The sequence below is a fragment of the Brachyhypopomus gauderio genome, chromosome 6, assembly GCF_052324685.1.
Source record: "Brachyhypopomus gauderio isolate BG-103 chromosome 6, BGAUD_0.2, whole genome shotgun sequence".
Taxonomy (NCBI): Eukaryota; Metazoa; Chordata; class Actinopteri; order Gymnotiformes; family Hypopomidae; genus Brachyhypopomus; species Brachyhypopomus gauderio.
Window position 1 is genome coordinate 33,882,137 of NC_135216.1, and position 17,289 is coordinate 33,899,425.

General features: G+C 40.1%; 2 protein-coding genes across 5 annotated transcripts; one reads left to right on the plus strand and one right to left on the minus strand.

Annotated features, from left to right (window-relative positions):
• The first annotated feature begins 998 nt into the window (after window positions 1-998).
• On the plus strand, window positions 999-6,430 carry LOC143517758 (uncharacterized). Of its 4 annotated transcripts, XM_077010551.1 has the most exons (16): window positions 999-1,391; window positions 1,846-2,033; window positions 2,107-2,134; window positions 2,216-2,314; window positions 2,654-2,729; window positions 2,840-3,123; window positions 3,226-3,282; window positions 3,386-3,462; window positions 3,637-3,690; window positions 3,788-3,993; window positions 4,080-4,182; window positions 4,280-4,442; window positions 4,843-4,946; window positions 5,158-5,302; window positions 5,613-5,739; window positions 5,817-6,430. In XM_077010551.1, the coding sequence occupies exons 1-16, from the start codon at window positions 1,209-1,211 to the stop codon at window positions 6,089-6,091; spliced, it is 2,169 nt and encodes a 722-aa protein (XP_076866666.1). In that variant the 5' UTR covers window positions 999-1,208; the 3' UTR covers window positions 6,092-6,430. The 4 variants fall into 4 exon arrangements, with proteins under 4 accessions (XP_076866666.1, XP_076866665.1, XP_076866667.1 ...); XM_077010550.1 differs by having other exon boundaries at window positions 2,107-2,314; window positions 5,817-6,427; XM_077010552.1 differs by having other exon boundaries at window positions 2,107-2,314; window positions 3,637-3,652; window positions 3,888-3,993; window positions 5,817-6,426.
• Window positions 6,431-7,729: 1,299 nt separating this feature from the next.
• LOC143516417 (uncharacterized) lies at window positions 7,730-10,099 on the minus strand. The gene is made up of 7 exons (XM_077007964.1): window positions 9,982-10,099; window positions 9,244-9,332; window positions 8,662-9,147; window positions 8,537-8,582; window positions 8,338-8,429; window positions 8,123-8,233; window positions 7,730-7,994 (listed from the first exon to the last, which is right to left on the minus strand). Exons 1-7 carry the CDS (start codon window positions 10,012-10,014, stop codon window positions 7,730-7,732), a joined length of 1,122 nt encoding a protein of 373 aa, XP_076864079.1. The 5' UTR covers window positions 10,015-10,099.
• Window positions 10,100-17,289: the final 7,190 nt, after the last annotated feature.

Below are 17,289 nucleotides of genomic sequence, written 5' to 3' on the forward strand. Positions count from 1 at the left end.
AGGAAAAATGAAATAATGAAACATAACAGTGAATTTGACTGTAATGTATATTAAAAGGTTACAGGGTGGATGGTGGGGTGGGTGGTGGTGCATGATTTAATGTGGAAAGCAGTGATTGCAGATGGAGTCTCTGACAACTCCACCATCTCTGTTGTCACCCACATGCATGTAAGGTTCCTCATCTGTGGGCATGTCAGAGATGGTAGGCTGTCGCTCTTTCTGGATGGTTGCAATGTTGTGTAATACCACATATGCCATTATTATGTGGCATGACCTATCAGAGGTTACTCTGAGCCCCTTCAGGCACTGGAACCTGGCCTCGAGGATTCCTAGGGTCATTTGTATTCTTGCCTTGGTTTTGCTGTGGGCCTGATTGTAGTGGGACTGTGGTCCAGGTGCAGAATCTGAATAGGGAGTCATAATGTAGGCCTATAGGACAGGCAGGGATACCCTCTGTCTCCATGAAGGAGGCCATCATAGTGTCCTATAATCGCTGTAGGGTTTGCAATGATTTAACTATTACACTGCATGTGAACAACTAGCATAACTACCTCAGGCCTACTCTGTTCAGATTTGTACAGTGTGGAATCATACACGGATCCTGACCATCTGGCTTCAACATTTGTGATGAGGTGGGAAGCATCACATATGATCTTGATGGGGAGAACGGTCAGTTACAATAGCTACGTTATTTTTGTTACCATTAAAGATAAGTATTCATTAAGGATTATAAAGGTTAGTACCTGTACATTAATGCTATGGATGGATTTTCTGTTTATGTAATCGCCTTCACGTTCTAATGGTGCTGGAATAGGTAGCATATGTGGGTTCCATCAATGCAGCCAATCACTCTAGGAAATCCTTAAAATGTAAATGGAATGAAGTTTGTTATATACTGCTTCTCCTTTGCTTAATTTTTTTATTGTCCGTGTGCATGGCCGGAGTGGACCACTTTTTCAGCCCGGGAGTTTCATGCGCAAATCTTATGGAGTAAGAGCACTGTCAAAAAAAACGTGCGCATACTCAGCAAAACACGTACGTAAATACATTTGTTGTACACAAAAATCTGTATTTATATATTCACGTACAGAATAAGCCATGCATAAAAACATTATGTCGTAACACTGTGTGTGTTTTGTGAGAATACAACTACAAAATCTACAACTTATGCATACGACTAGAATTTTTACGGGTACGACCTCTTAGTTATGATTACGAATCCAAAGGTGAGAAACGACTGTCAAAAATACGTCATTTGGGGCACAGCCGAAATGCATCGAGTACAAGAGCAATCGATTCGTCACAATGCGCATGCGTCCTCAGCCGCGTCCAGCTTTCAACTGTTGGCGGGTAGAAAGATGGCTGATGCAAGCAGCGGGAGCTCAAATCAGGTACAGCTTAAATTCTTTCCTCGTCTAAGCTAAATTGTTTTACAATTATTTGTTTCAAATAGTTTACGCTTTTGTTAGGTCTTCGTGGTTTAATATACTATGTGTCTCTCACAATCTTTAAGGGACAATGCTGTTATATGGCGTGGGCTAACCGCAATGGTGCCCTTTGAGATTCTCCTAGATGCGATCTTTTAGTAGTAATGGGCTTCACAAATCACTTTTTACTGCTTCACTTCTTCCTTTTTGCTTTTCCCACCGCTACGACAATGTTGCTTTCTTATTCGTGTATGGCTTTAACGTTATGCTAGCTTCAAGATTATGGTTCACTCAAGCTAGGTTTAAACTTGACGCGTCGCAACGCGCGTCAAAAATTATCTAATCGCGGTGGCTCCGCACATGCTATTGGAGAAGACTTCATTCATCTGTTCTTGGTATAAAAATGTTTGTTTGTCAGGTCCCTTTAGCAGACATCATCAGCACTGCTCAAAATCTTGTTACAATACTGAGCAACAGTTTAAGCTCAGCAGGAAATGTCAGGCCAGCCAGGCAGGGTAGGGCAGATCCAGGTTGTGGACAGGGAGCACAGACAGAAAAGGCCCAGTCCAGTCACCGCAGCCAGTCAGTACAACAAGAAATGGCAAGGTATGCGACAGGCAAGTAGGCTGTTTTTGTGTTACTTTACAGTTCCAGTACTCTAACCCAGTCATGTTTTTAGGTCTTTTCCTGGATTTTTCCGCAAAGAGGTCAGGGGGAAAAGACGTTTTGCACCATATACACGTCAAAAGAAAAGCTTTTTGGTCAACTTTTTCCTACTTGACAAACAGCGTGGGAAAACTCCCAAAGGAGAACTAGAATTACGACTTATGCTGGCTGGACTTGGGAAACGATCATTAACTATAGATGAAAACATCACTCATTCAGAGGTATGATAGTATTTGCTACTTTCCCCAGTTTGCTGTCAAAATGAAATAAATGTAATGTAAAATATAACGTGGTATATTTCATACACATTTATTAACCACATTTTTTGTTAGACTATATGCTCTGCAAGACTGCTCCAGTATTGAGCATCACATTGAACACACCACCAGTTAAGACGATCATAACACTATGCTGAGCAAACCTTTAATGAGATGCAGTCAGGCTGTTGAATTGGGAATATGTGATGTATGTAATTGATAACTGCATTGCATGTCTGTTAAACCATATGTTAATATTTGTTCAAATTTCTAAATTGTGTAAACTCTTCTGTGTCACTCAAGTTGACAGATTTGCTTGTGAAAGCATATCCAAAGCTTACAAATATCTCTGGTGGCTGGTTATTGCACAAGTCTACAGGTAAGTGGGCTCCCTATAATTAATGCCGAATTCAAATGTGGCTGTTTTGTAGATCTCATATTTTTTTATTGAATGTTTATCAATAATTAAGATATTTTTTTCCATTTTAGGTGGAGGGGGACAACGCAAATTGCTTGTCGTTCCTCCTGACTCAGATGGATACAGTGGGCAACAGTTAAAAGCAATTAGTGGGAATGGCAAATGTATCATGTACATTGCTCCTTTACAAGAAGAAATTGACAGTACTGCATTGCCACCAGAAGCAAAGGAATTTGAACAAATGCCCAAAGCCCAGTGTACATCATGTAGAAAAATGTTTCCTCTTCAGGCTCTTCCAATCCATATCCAGGAATGCCAGAAGGAGCAGGTTGATTTGTGTATTTCATCTGACAATGTATGTTGAAGCTTAGTTAAATCTTTTTGGGTTATTTTTTGATCCCATGATTTAACATGTACAAAATATTAAATCAATTGGCTGTTAACGTTTCATCTGCAGGAAAACTGTACAGAAGAAGATTCAGTCTCAAATGACCTGGACATCCAGAGGGAGATGGTAAGACGTTTTGTACAAATGTCCTGATAAGTGTTTTAAAACTACAAAACTAAATTATAATATTGTTTCTTTTGTTGTTGTTTTGTTGCAATTATTTTGCCAGACTGCTGAGTGTCCGATGTGCAAAAAAGTATTTAATGTTGATGTCATTGAAGTACATGCATCTGACTGTGGATTACGGTAAAAAAATGTCACCATTACCTTGATTTCATGACTGCGGTCTATATATGTATATGAGTTAATTTTAATTTCCTCATATCAAAAGGAGCTTGCATCATAAAATGCTACTAAACTTTATAAATATATTTTGTTAACACTCTTATTCATTAAGGGGAGTTGTATTTTTGTCTGTAGAACTGCAGAACATGGGGTTAGCATGTCAGATCACCCTATAGATTGCTTCCAGAGGTAAAACCACAAGTATCTTTTCAGAAGTATGTTGTCCATTATTCATTTAGTTATCTCTCTGCTGTCAGTATAACTTTCTTCCATTTTTTTTTTCCAGTTCTGACGACATACTTAATTGGATTAGTGGCCATGTGGAGGAAACCAACACATTTTCCATCTGTGTATCTCGAACTGACCTCTTCACCCGCGGCATGCAGCAGTGGCAACGTCAGAAGAAAACATCTCCTAAATGTAGACTAAGGGTTACCTTCTTTGGGGAAGCAGGCATTGACACTGGTGCCTTAAGCAAAGAGTTCCTAACAGGTTTAGTAGGTGTTAAAAGTACACATTTTAAAGTAGACAATTTGTGAAATCACAGTTTTATAATTTATAATTTTGCTGTTTTCTAGAAATGCTTGCAGAGATTGAGAGAAAGCTCTTTGTCTGTAGTGCAGACAAAAAAGGAAAAAATCCTCTTTACTGTCTGAACAGTTTGGATCAAAACTACTTCAGGTGAGTCTAATCAGTAGTTCTGGTTATTTTATATGTATTGAGGAAATAACCTAAAATATATTTAAATACATTATACTATTTGATTTTATCTTATTAGGAGTGCTGGAGAAATCATGGCAGCTAGCTTGGCGCAAGGGGGACCTCCACCAGCCTTTATGCGTGAATGGTGCTTCAGATATCTCTGTTCTGGTGATTCTGACAGCATTCAGGTGTCAGCTACTGATGTCACTGATCGGGAACTGTCGCTTCTTATTGAGACGGTAAAAAAATTATGAAATCAGGCGGGTACTGAAAAGTAACGATGATTATGCACTTATTAGTCTACAAGTAAAGGTAATTACATACAAAGGTAAATACAAGTCTGTTTGGGTAATTTCTGCTCTTGTACTGTGATCCGTGACCGTGCACAATAATTTCTCAAATGTAACATTGAAACACTAGTACACTATTCTGATATTGTGGATGTTACCGTCATCTAATCCAGTGTACTCATTTCTCTAACAAATGTTTTCCTCATAATATTGTAATCATGTCTTTCCACTGTATATATTGACATTGCTGATTTAGGGGACCAGATCCACATTTTTGGACAACCTTATTTTGGACAGTCTTCTTAAGAAGTGGAAATTTAAATAATTCAATTCAATATTGTGTTTTCAGATTAGCAGTGCAACTGATGATGAGCTCGGTGAACATACTGATGAAATTCTAAACTGTGGATACACTGGAAGGGTGTCTGTAGAAAAGAAAGATCACATAATCAGGTATTTATTAGGTGTTTCTATGTTGACTGCTGAAATGGTTACTACTTTTAACACAAAACACATGGACTACTTATGTGCAGTTACAGTTTCAAAACCACTATATTTTCCCTGCTCCAACACTCACTCACTCAGTTAATTCAGGGATGTCAGGTTTTATAAAAATTTTTTGCTGTTTTAAAAAAAAATATGTGTATTTCTACTGTTTTTGAAGGGCCGTTATACTCCACTCAACCATGAGAGTCGTTCCGGTGCTTGATCAGCTTAGGAAAGGACTGCTGCTTTATGATCTTCTTAAGATAATGAACTTGTACCCAGAACTTTGTCTACCACTGTTTGTACCAGGAGATGATGACAAGGTAACTAATCATTTACTATGGCATTTCTATTTAATTAGCATTAAAGGAATGGTTTCCAGCTCTGGGCATTGCTGATGTCCAGGTTAGAACTAAAGCTGCAGCACTATACTAACAGACACTAAAAGCCTAGTCACCTAAATCAAGACCAGGCTTCTTTGTGAATTTCATCCACTATTCATGCAGTTTGAGAGGTGGGTTTTTATTATTATTTGCATGTTTTTACAGGAACATTGTGGTCAGTTTTAGTGACTTCTAGTGTTTTGTTACCTCTAGTTCAAAACTAAGGGGACATCAAAATAATTGATTTTAGGTAGATGCAGCTTTTATTCTGGAGAAGTGCCACCCTGACTTCAGCGAGAAGGGATCCCTGAAATACAGCAAGGAAATTAACATTATGAACTTGTTCCAGGATTTCTTACAAGAAATTGAGGATCAAGGTATGTTTTAGCTTTTGTTAAAAAAAACAAAAACAAATCTCTATTCACCCTAACATGTTTTCAATCCTTTATGTAAGAACAAGGTGAACATGGAGAAATGTCCGTTGGCAAAATCATGCAGTGGATGACGGGCCAGGGACACAAACCTCTTTTGCCAAGTGAAAAGCAGGACTTCAGCATAACTGTAAAGTTCTATCATGACTGTGACGGCAGTCATACTGTTTGTTTTCCAACAGTAAGCGCATGCAGTCGCACAATCACTTTTCCCTCTGCTCACTTGAAAACATCTGATGACTTCAAAAACATTATGTACTTGGCCATATCTTGTGGGGAGTCTTTTGATAGGATGTAAGGAAGCAAGAAATGAAATTCAACACTTCCTTCCTTGTTCTTTTTATTCACATAGGATATCTTACATCAATATTAACATTTATGTATTTATATAATGTTTCACTGCCAGTTTTTTTTAATAACATGTAGCATGTCATGACAGCTGTCAGCCAAGGTAATGTACAAGTCTGCAGTTCATTTTAAATAAATGTTTACAAAACGGCTGTTATTTGCCTGTTAGGTCTCAGTTATTGCTTCCTGTTCTCCAAAGGTGTTCAGCATATTGAACCATTGATATGTAAATGTCTCTACCATAGGATTCTGATGTTGCAAGAGGATTGATGATAGATTTAATTGTTTCCATCACAGTTGGAGGCAGTGGGCTCTCAATTCGTGGCACCTGAACGCCAAAAGGTTCTTCATTTGCAGAATCGAAGGACTCCCAGTCTGTTCCAAACAGCTCCAGATTCTGAAACTAAATAAAAAGAAAATGCTACCTTGCATAAAATTGTTAATTAAAATATACAGCATAAGAGGCAGAGTTATGTCATAACTACCCTAGGGTAAGTGATTTAATACAAACCTGCAAATTCTCTTCAGAGTCACCAGTAGGGCTGTCGCAATAACCGCAATATTGTAATACCGCGATATTCACCTGCCAACCGCAGGGAATTCCAAGCAACCGTCACACCGCGATGTTCGTGTTTTCTTTTTTTCCACAAGGTTCTTCTTGTTTTACACGTAAGCCACTTCGCTGCGTGTGTGGTGGATGTTAATTACTATTTAAAAACTTTCGTATCCGTTGCTTCTGAGTGGCCTTTTTATGGAAACAATTGCGGCTACTCTGGTCGCAAAACCAAATGTGACCGCCAGTTTGGGAGCATTTCGGCTTTCAACCGAATGAAAAGAGAGAGCCGGACAATTTAGACGAGGCAATATGCAAAATCTGTGCGCGAAAGGTTGTTGTGAAACGGGGAAACTAAGAGAGCTCGCGCACATGCCGAGCTCGAGCTACCTGCACGAGCCCTAACGCAGATCCCATCGCCTGGTGGCGCGACAACCAGGTTAGATTTCCTCTGCTTTCTAAAGTGTCCCGCAAGTACATGTGTATTTGTGCAACGCCCACACCACCAGAGAGAGTTTTTAGTGCTGCCGGAAACATTGTTACCCCACTTAGATCCTCTCTGAAACCACATAAGGTGAACATGTTGGTTTCCTAGCACGTAACAAGGACATGATAACGCCGGACTAAACCTAGACTTTATTACTAAAGGAAGGGTTTCGTTTTCCTTCTTTTTTTTAAATGAATTCTGATCTCATGTGCTCAAGTTTTTTTGCCTTCTTTGCACAGCGCAGATCAATCGTAGGCTATAAGCTGGACTTTGTTTCCATGAAAGAGTAAAGGAGCGTTCTTATTGCACGTCATTAGCCTTACGTGCTCTGCATTTAACAATAAGGACTGTTTAATTTGTCCTACAACTGTGTCGGCTTTGTTATAAAAATATAATATTCTTAATAACAACTGCAATAAAAACGTGTTTATAATAGCACTTAAATCAGGATATGTTTGTGAAAACAACAAAAATGGCGATAATACCGCATATCGCGGTGTGGAGCCCTGTTAATTTACCGCAGTGGAAATTCTTACACCGCGACAGCCCTAGTCACCAGAAGAATTCTGCATGTGTCCCAGAACCCACAGCTGGTTTGGGCTAAGTCCACCTTCAGATTGTAAGGGATGATTATCCCAGCCTTCAGTAAAAATGTGGAGATCATGTTCTAGGCGTGCAAGAAACACATAATGCACACAGAACATATGGAGAGAATCTGACAAGTCCAGCAAGCCATCTTCTTCAAGCCCATGAAGAACTTCGTAGTACAGCTGAGTTACACTGAGCCAAACATCTCGCCAAAGGCGCTCGATTCTAAACAGAGAAGGGAAAGAGGAACAGCTGTGTTAGCCAAGTAACTGATAGCTTGCTCTTGAATATGCTTTTGAAATGGTTTTATAATAATCTTACTATTACAATACTTTGCATAGTTAATTGGTAACCTTTGATTATGCACACTCTTCCCTGCAATGAAGCTTCCTCTTCCTGTGCCTTTTACAGTGAACATGGTTTCTGCAATTCCAACATTTTCCACACCTTCATCACCTCTCACTCTAGAAAATGTAGGGAAAAAAGCATAAAGTAGCAGTTCAGCGTTTAAATACTGAGCAAGTTTGCTTAAGCAGAAAATCAAGAATCTTCTACCACGATTACACACCTTGATGGCCAGCCATAGTTTTGAACTGCTTTTAGAAAAAAAGAAAGTGCAGTGCTTGAGCAGTTATTATCTGCTGGTTCCAGGTACATGATCTATATGTAAAGTACACAAAATGTCTCAGTAAGCAATCATTTACTTTTCACGTAGCATGAAAATCGAACTAATCAAACTGAGTCTGACTCAGTTTAATTCGACACACCTTTCTAGAGTATCCATCGATCCCTCCAAATATGACAATGTTGTACCTTGAAAGCAAAAAGCACATCATAGCTTGTCCTTTTAAGGAGAAGTAACATTTTGATAGTATTATAAACTAATGATTACCGTATAAGTTTATGGTTTGTGTCCACGTGGACTAAGGATAGCGGATGCTGTACAAAATACGTTCTCCTGACAATGCACCCTAGCTTTGTCATCCTCTCCAAAACTCCAGCAGCATCTACTCTGTGCATGGACTCCTTGATGCGATCCCACTGAACTCTGTGCCCTTCTGCTTGCAAGGAACCCTTTACCATCCTGTATCCTGCAGTTGGTAATTGTCTCTTGATAGACATCACAGCATTATCCAAGTCATGGTCAGAGAGACTGCTATACGTGGACTTTGTAGACAGTCCATGTTCACGCATTCGACGAAAGATGGTTGACTGACTAACTCCTAGCAGGTTTGCAATACAAGACACGGGTAAAGGCATGTCAATGAGTCTGGTTAACAGTTCTTCAGAAAAGATCAGTTTTGGTCTGCCTCGTCCATTACTTGCATCCTTAATGAAAAGTTGGGGTGCTTCTTGTGAAAGAGCTCCGTTTATCTTCCTTTGAAGAGATAGAAGATTCTCCTCAATTTCACTTGGCACATTAAAGACAGTAGCAGCTGATGTCAAAATGAATACTTCTTGATTAACAACGTACAGGAAATAGTCCAAATCCAAATTTGGTCGATCCAGGATCCCACTTATTCTAGATTGAAGACGTTCCAGTAAGTGTGTAACCATAGACTCCTATGAAAGTGAAACAATATATTTTATGAATGTAATGTTAATATTTCACAGCAGTTAGGCAGCCAAGTGTATTCCAATACTGGTCCTGGAGTAACCCTGCCCTACACGTTTTAACTTTTGTCTTTAACATACATTATAGCTTAGCTAATTAACACACCCTTATTGAGTTGGATGTTCGCAGAGTAAACAAAAGTGTGCAGAACAAGTGGTAGTCTAAAACTTATGTTTTGAAAGTAAAAAGTGATAAAACGCCGATTGCATCATTTTTGACGCGCGGACCCTCGGGCCAGTTGCGACGCGTCAAGTTTAAACCTAGCTTGAGTGAACCATAATCTTGAAGCTAGCATAACGTTAAAGCCATACACGAATAAGAAAGCAACATTGTCGTAGCGGTGGGAAAAGCAAAAAGGAAGAAGTGAAGCAGTAAAACGCTGATTCGTGAAGCCCATTACTACTAAAAGATCGCATCTAGGAGAATCTCAAAGGGCACCATTGCGGTTAGCCCGCGCCATATAACAGCATTGTCCCTTAAAGATTGTGAGAGACACATAGTATATTAAACCACGAAGACCTAACAAAAGCGTAAACTATTTGAAACAAATAATTGTAAAACAATTTAGCTTAGACGAGGAAAGAATTTAGGCTGTACCTGATTTGAGCTCCCGCTGCTTGCATCAGCCATCTTTCTACCCGCCAACAGTTGAAAGCTGGACGCGGCTGAGGACGCATGCGCATTGTGACGAATCGATTGCTCTTGTACTCGATGCATTTCGGTTGTGCCCCAAATGACGTATTTTTGACAGTCGTTTCTCACCTTTGGATTCGTAATCATAACTAAGAGGTCGTACCCGTAAAAATTCTAGTCGTATGCATAAGTTGTAGATTTTGTAGTTGTATTCTCACAAAACACACACAGTGTTACGACATAATGTTTTTATGCATGGCTTATTCTGTACGTGAATATATAAATACAGATTTTTGTGTACAACAAATGTATTTACGTACGTGTTTTGCTGAGTATGCGCACGTTTTTTTTGACAGTGCTCTTACTCCATAAAATCTGGCCCAAAATTATTTTTCCATCCCAATCGGCCCAAACTATAGATTGACATGAGCCGGCCCATCGGGAAACCTCCCGAATCTTCCGATTAGCCACTCCGGCTCTGTCCGTGTGAATTTAAGACAATCCAACGATGCTGTGGAATTCCTCTTTGATGTCCATAACTGGCTTATGCCCAGGAAACACCACAAAACTGGGCACAAGTCATTTTAATGCCAGGCATAGTTTTCGGACAGGCAGACATACAGTGGCTTTGCTGACAGATTCCGCATCTCCTACACTATTAAAAAAAACTTCCACTAGCAAAAAACGAAGAGCGATGTATAACAATCTGGAGAGAATTTAGGGCTGATCCTCGATGTGTAATATTTGAAATGTGACGCTTAATAATGTTATTGGTGTAAGTAATGGATTGTGCTGAAAAACGATAACGTTCATTAAAAAATAATCCGAAAATGATAGTAGGCCTATGTCTATTCGGGGTTTTATAAGGCGTTCCCGACGAAGAGCTCGGCAAATAAACTGAGCTTCAATATCCACATGATCCTCGAGGAAAGGACACGTCATGATGACATGTTTGTAACTCTAGTTCAGGTTCAAGTTAACCTGCCAGCGAGCAGGTTAGCTTCAGAGCATAAGTTGCTATAGTAACTGACTCAGGTTCTCTTTAAGCTTGGTTTCTGGAACGGAAAACCTCGAGTTTCCGTGAATTCTGAGTTAACTTACCCGGTTTTCTCGCTTAACCTGCTTCTTGGAATACCCCCCTGGTTGTCACGTAAAGAGTGTTTCTGCCCATATTACATGTTGTATGTACTGTCTCGTTCATCTAGTCACCACGTTAAGAGTTGTTACTATTTTGTCTTAGTATTGTTATATCTAGGTATTATAGTGAGTTGATGTAATCCCAGTGTTACGTGGTCTGTCCAGAATGCCTCGTCGGTCTCGTCACCGTGTCGGGAGTTTGTCAATTGGTCATCTGTCTTTGGGTTCTAAATTAAATATACAGTCTACTGCACATACAACCCTGGTCTCCACGCATTTGTGACCTACTTCACCTAAGTCAGCAACGGAAACGTTACAAAAATAATAATAATAATTATTATTATTATTATTAAAATAAGTCATGGGCAAAAGGTAAATATTCACTTACTGTTCACACACCTGATGGCAGCACTGTATACTGGTCAGTCCTCCCCATTACATCACTATACCACTGCATACTGGTCAAATCTCCCCATTACATCACTATACACTGTATACTGCTCAATCCTCCCCATTACATCACTATACCACTGCATACTGGTCAAATCTCCCCATTACATCACTATACACTGTATACTGCTCAATCCTCCCCATTACGTCACTATACCACTGCATACTGGTCAAATCTCCCCATTACATCACTATATACTGTATACTGCTCAATCCTCCCCATTACGTCACTATACCACTGCATACTGGTCAAATCTCCCCATTACATCACTATACACTGCTCAATCCCCCCCATTACGTCACTATACCACTGTATACACGCCAATCCTCCCCATTATGTCACTGTACCACAGCAAACTTTATTATACCTAAAAGGCAGGAGATGGATATCACAATGACACCAAATAATAAACTATTGTATTGTTTTTCCTATGATTATTACAATTTATTCATTGCCTAGGTTGAACCTTAGTGACATAAAATGTTACACTGTACCGGCATAATCAGAGACTTAATTCAGTTTTAGTTAGTTATTGATGTCTTCAAGATAACACATTAATGTATAAATATTGTCATCTTACAGCCCCGAACCCCTCCCCTTGGGAGTGTGTCTACGTAGTCCGTGTCCGTGTATGTACATGTGGGGGTGTGGTTGTGTGTGTGTGTTCATTCGTGTCATTAGTCTAACGTGTTTCACGCGGTGTTCGTTAGTTGAAATGTATAAAGTGTGTGTGTGTGTGTGTAACTTCTTGTGCTCGTCTTTGTTTGAGTCATTTCACGTTTCCAGTGATTATGTTCTACGTGCGCTGTCTGTGCATCACGACAAATAAAACGTGTAAAAGTGCATATCGTCGTTCTGTGCCGCCTCGTTTGTTGACACGCACTCAACAATAATTAGTTGTTCCTATCCCATTCCTATGTTAGCTAATGGATTGTGTACAAACTGTATCAAATAAATGGTGCCAAGAGTTGGAGATTTGTTCCCAACTGCCCATATTTCTTGCCAACTGTGGTAGAATTTGAGAAGATTAATTCATTCTGGAGATTAAGGCCTCTCTATAAAAAAGATCTCTATAAAAACAACTTTCATTCACTTTCCTAGAGTAGCTTTGAACTTAGGGTCGGGAGACACTAAACTAGAACTTATTGTATAGAGACAATAAATACTGCAATGTAGGTTCATTACTAAATAACCAAATTGTCCATCACACAATGTTTTTTTAATTTTATGACAACATTGATGCAAAACGGTTTGTTTCTAAGCAGACAAAACTAAAACATCAACATTAACAATATACAGTGTGTTTCAAGTTATCATATGAATAAAGTTCTTGGTGTAATCTAAGGCTGTTTATGAAAGAGCAGACACTCCCGGCGATAGAACATCAATTAGATAGATTAGTTAGAACACCAATCTCAGTCTAATCTCTAGGTGACAGTTTAATTGCGAATACTTTCTAGAGGTGATAAACACATTGCATCAGGGCGCATTTTTGTTTTCAGTGGAACTGATAACAGTTTAGGTTCAACAAGGTTATCACCTCTTTCTTTAAGCTTCACCTGGATTCAGAATCACAAACAGAAATAATTTATTGATCCCAGGGGGACAATGCAGTTATTACTGTTGCAGCTGAAGAAAAACTCTATTTTTATATTTTATATTGCATACTATAAAGTATTGAATAGTAAACTAACCAAAGTGTCACACATTGAGGGAGGAATAATAAAGTTTGATGGTTTTGTTGTAGAGTGGGTGGGAGACAATGTCCAGTGTGTCTGTCAAGGTTGGCTCCAGATACACCACACCTGCCACCACAGAGGGGGGCTTGCGGTTTAGTTCCCGATGGAGTCGTAATCAGCAGTTATGACCTGCAGCTGTCTCCCCTCCTATTTAAGGAAGACAGTTGCGGTGTCTCACTGCTGAGTTGTTTGATGGCACTATGTGAATTCTTTCAGTCAGCCATTCTTTGGGCTACGTGTCCTCTCGATGTCTTCGCTACCTCTCTGTCCCTCTCTTGTCCCTTTCCTGATTATTTGAGGCCTTTACTCCTGCGCTGCTTTCTGGTCTCTCTCAAGGTTTTCCTTCCTATCCCGTTTGTTATTTTTAGGAAGGTGTTGTTAATGTTGGTACGCCTCTGGCTGCCAGTTACTTCCCTGGCCTTTTGGTTCTCGTTTGTATTTTTGCGCATTGAGTTTTTTCACGCATTTTTGTTTTCCATTTTGCAGACACGTTTAGCTTATTCCATGTATTTTTCGTGTTCCGTTTTGCTGACACGTTGAGCTTATTCTGTGTTTTTTGTTTCTTTTTTGCTGATATTTTTCAGCGTGTTTTTCTTTTCTCTTCTCTTCCTGTGCGGTTTTGACTGAGGTCTCAGTTCGTGGTTGAGTTCGTGTAGAGTGGTTGGGAGACATTGTCCAGTGTGGTGTAGAGTGGTTGGGAGACATTGTTCATAATGTTCTTCAGCTGAGACAGCATCCTCCTCTCTGACACTGTTGTCAGCGAGTCCAGCTCCTCACTCATTATGTCACTGGCCTCACGGATCAGTTTGTTAAGTCTGTTGGTGTCTGCCACCCTCAGTCTGCTACCCCAGCATGCAACAGAATAGAGGACTCACCACCACAGATGGAAGGAAGGAAGGAAGTCGGGCACCTCAGAAATTAAAGATGGCTTTGGCCCATCCTGTAGAGAAGGGGGTGAGAGGAGGAGAGAATTCATGTCTTTGCTACCCACGGCTTGTTGTCCACACAGGAGTTAGTAATCCATAATGCATGGACTCCATATGGCTGAGGTGCACTAAGTTGTAGTCCATGCAGTTGTATGTATGCTTCCTTAACATTAGCATATAGCAGTTCCAGTGTTCTTAACATTAGAACACAACATGGTGGCTTGGTGGTTAGCACGTTTGCCTCTCGGCGCTGGGGTCTTGGGTTCAAGTCCCTATCTGAGTGGAGTTTCCATATTCTCTCTGTGTCTGCATGGGTTTCCTCTGGGGTCTCTGGTTTCCTCCCACAGTTCAAAGACATGGAGGTTAGGTAAATTGGCAGTCCCTGACAAATTCTCCCTGAGTGTGTCTGCATCTCTTCATGTTAAATAAAAGCAGTTGTCTGAGTGTGTGTGCATGAATGTGTGTGTGCTTGTATGCTCAGTGGTGGATGGTGCTCTGTCACTAGGGTCTGTCCTCTCTCCCCTTCCTGCACCCCATTCAGTCCCCCAGGGGGCTGTGGATCCTGGTAGAGGGTACACTGTGTGTGATTGGCTGCTGCTTCTCACCGGTGTGTGTGATTGGTTGTGTAAGACTTGTACCTGTGTTAAAAATTGTAAATCTTGAAAGGCACTATATATATTGAACATTGCTTCATAAGGACCAGTGTGCTTAACATTAGCATACAGCAGGTCCAATGCTTTTTCCTCCACATACTAAGTGAAGTGTGATAGTGCCTTGACCATAGTGACATGGTTAAATTCACCTGATATGGTGATGAGGATACACAGGTGTTGAGTTTGGAGACCTGATTGAGTGGATGATGTCACACGCCAATATCGGGTTGGGAGGGGGGGGGGCATAAACTGCTATGATAAAAGAATGTAGAATGTTTGGATTTGAAAGTAAAGGAAACCTTGAAACCTTAGGAAGAACATAGGTTCATCACCAAATAAACAACATTTCCACCACACTTTTGACATTCATCAACAATAACAATACACTGTGTGTTCTGTGTGTTTGAAATTGTCGTATCCAGAGCCAGCGTGGTCTACATGCTCACTACGCACTCTGTGGAGGGCCCTGCAAAGGAAGGAAGCCCCCCTTGTCTCCCTAAACTAAAGGCAAAACTCCACGAAATCACCCACGACCCCCCACTCAATCACCCCTTTCTCATCGCATGCACAAACATACAGACAACCCTCCCAACCCACCCACTCAAACGCACATATCATAGCAGGTGCAGTCAAAAAAAGGTGAGTGAGTTCATGTAGGAGGGCCCCTTATCAAAATTGTGCTTAGGGCTCCAGCAAAGTCTGAACTGGCTCTGATCATATCAGTAATGTTCTTGGAGTAAGCTAAGGCTGTTTATATGAGTACAGACACTCATGGCAATGTAGCAGGAATAATAACGAGAACATCAATCTCAAGTCAAATTTCCAGGTGACAGTTTAATTGTGGATATTTTATAGATGATAAATAGATTGTGTCAGAGGGTGTTTCTTCATTGGAACTGCTAACACGGGTTCAACGAGGTGAGCATCTCCTGCTTTGACTTAAAGCTTCACCTGGATTCACCCTCACTTCTGTAGGACATTGGAGTTTATTTAAAAAAAGAAACTTTAAGCATCCAATAACCATTGCAATAAAAGCATGGACTAATTTATGTGCATCTGATGAGGAATGTATATGTATTTTATTATGTATATTATGTAGTTGGAAATAACATCATATAATGTAGTGGTATAACACTATATAGTAATAAATTGAACCCAGGAAGACAGTACAGGGTGTTTATTGACGGGCTGCTCATGAAACACCTTGAGCTTTTGGGGAAACTTTTTCTCTCTGCATTCTCTCAACTACTGACGATATACAGTGCCACATAGTGGAGCAAAACGGTAATTATCAGATACTCCCCCCACGCATGACTTGTTTGTGGAGAATCTTCACCTTGATAATGGGTCGGAGCAAATCCAGAGTGGACCTCAATCTCCTAGACATAGGAGCTACACTCAGCTACACTGTCTGAGAAGTTATTTTGTAGTTAAATAGAAATCTGCGCAATTCTGTTTCCTCTCATCTTTTTCATTCCCTCTTTGAATGAGAGCTAATAATTGAGAGCTAATAATAGTTGGGTCTAGGGCTGCGAGAGACAAGATACGTAATGTAGCATTGAGTCTACATTCTTTTACTATAACCCCCAGTGCAGAGGTAAAGAACTTAGGCGTCACAATAGACCCAGATCTCTCGTTCGATTCACACATTAATAATATAACTAGGGTAGCGTTCTTTCACTTACACAATATTGCTAAAATTAGAAACATATTAAATACTAGTGATGTGGAAAAACTAATCCATGCATTCATATCCTCTCGTCTAGATTATTGCAACAGTCTCCTATCTGGATGTTCTGGTAAATCGATAAACAAACTCCAGCTGGTCCAGAACGCAGCAGCGCGAGTTTTAACAAAAACTAAAAAGTTTGATCACATTAGTACCGCAAAATCGTCATTACACTGGCTGCCAATTAGATTCCGTATTGACTATAAAATACTTTTATTAACATATAAAACACTGCACGACTTAGCTCCAGAGTATCTTCGTGAACTTATTGAACATTACAACTCAGAACGTTCAATTCGTTCACAGGACGCAGGGTTATTAACTGTTCCTAGGATCAAAAAGAGCACAGCAGGTGGAAGAGCCTTTTCTTTTAGAGCTCCACAACTGTGGAATAATCTTCCTGCCTCTATTTGAGACTCAGACACGGTTTCAATGTTTAAATCTCAACTAAAAACGTATCTGTTTACTTTGGCCTTTGATTAATCTGTTACATATTTACCACATCTCGTATCTTTCTTCTCCAAGATTCACCTGGGGAGTAACACTGCAATCGGAGCCTACAATACTGCTCCGACTCGGATTGAAAGCCTGGCGTTTACAGTAAACAGACATTTACAGTGAAAATATCAACACCCAG

Excerpts from the sequence above, each read along its gene's own strand:
- LOC143517758 (XM_077010550.1), top strand. The coding sequence starts at position 1,209 with ATGATTACGAATCCAAAGGTGAGAAACGACTGTCAAAAATACGTCATT. Across the intron at positions 2,034-2,106 it reads GTACAACAAGAAATGGCAAG|GTCTTTTCCTGGATTTTTCC; the intron begins GTATGCGACAGG and ends TCATGTTTTTAG. Across the intron at positions 2,315-2,653 it reads AAAACATCACTCATTCAGAG|TTGACAGATTTGCTTGTGAA; the intron begins GTATGATAGTAT and ends GTGTCACTCAAG.
- LOC143516417 (XM_077007964.1), bottom strand. The coding sequence starts at position 10,014 with ATGGCTGATGCAAGCAGCGGGAGCTCAAATCAG. Across the intron at positions 8,234-8,337 it reads AACTATGGCTGGCCATCAAG|AGTGAGAGGTGATGAAGGTG; the intron begins GTGTGTAATCGT and ends TACATTTTCTAG. Across the intron at positions 7,995-8,122 it reads AAGAGTGTGCATAATCAAAG|AATCGAGCGCCTTTGGCGAG; the intron begins GTTACCAATTAA and ends TTCTCTGTTTAG.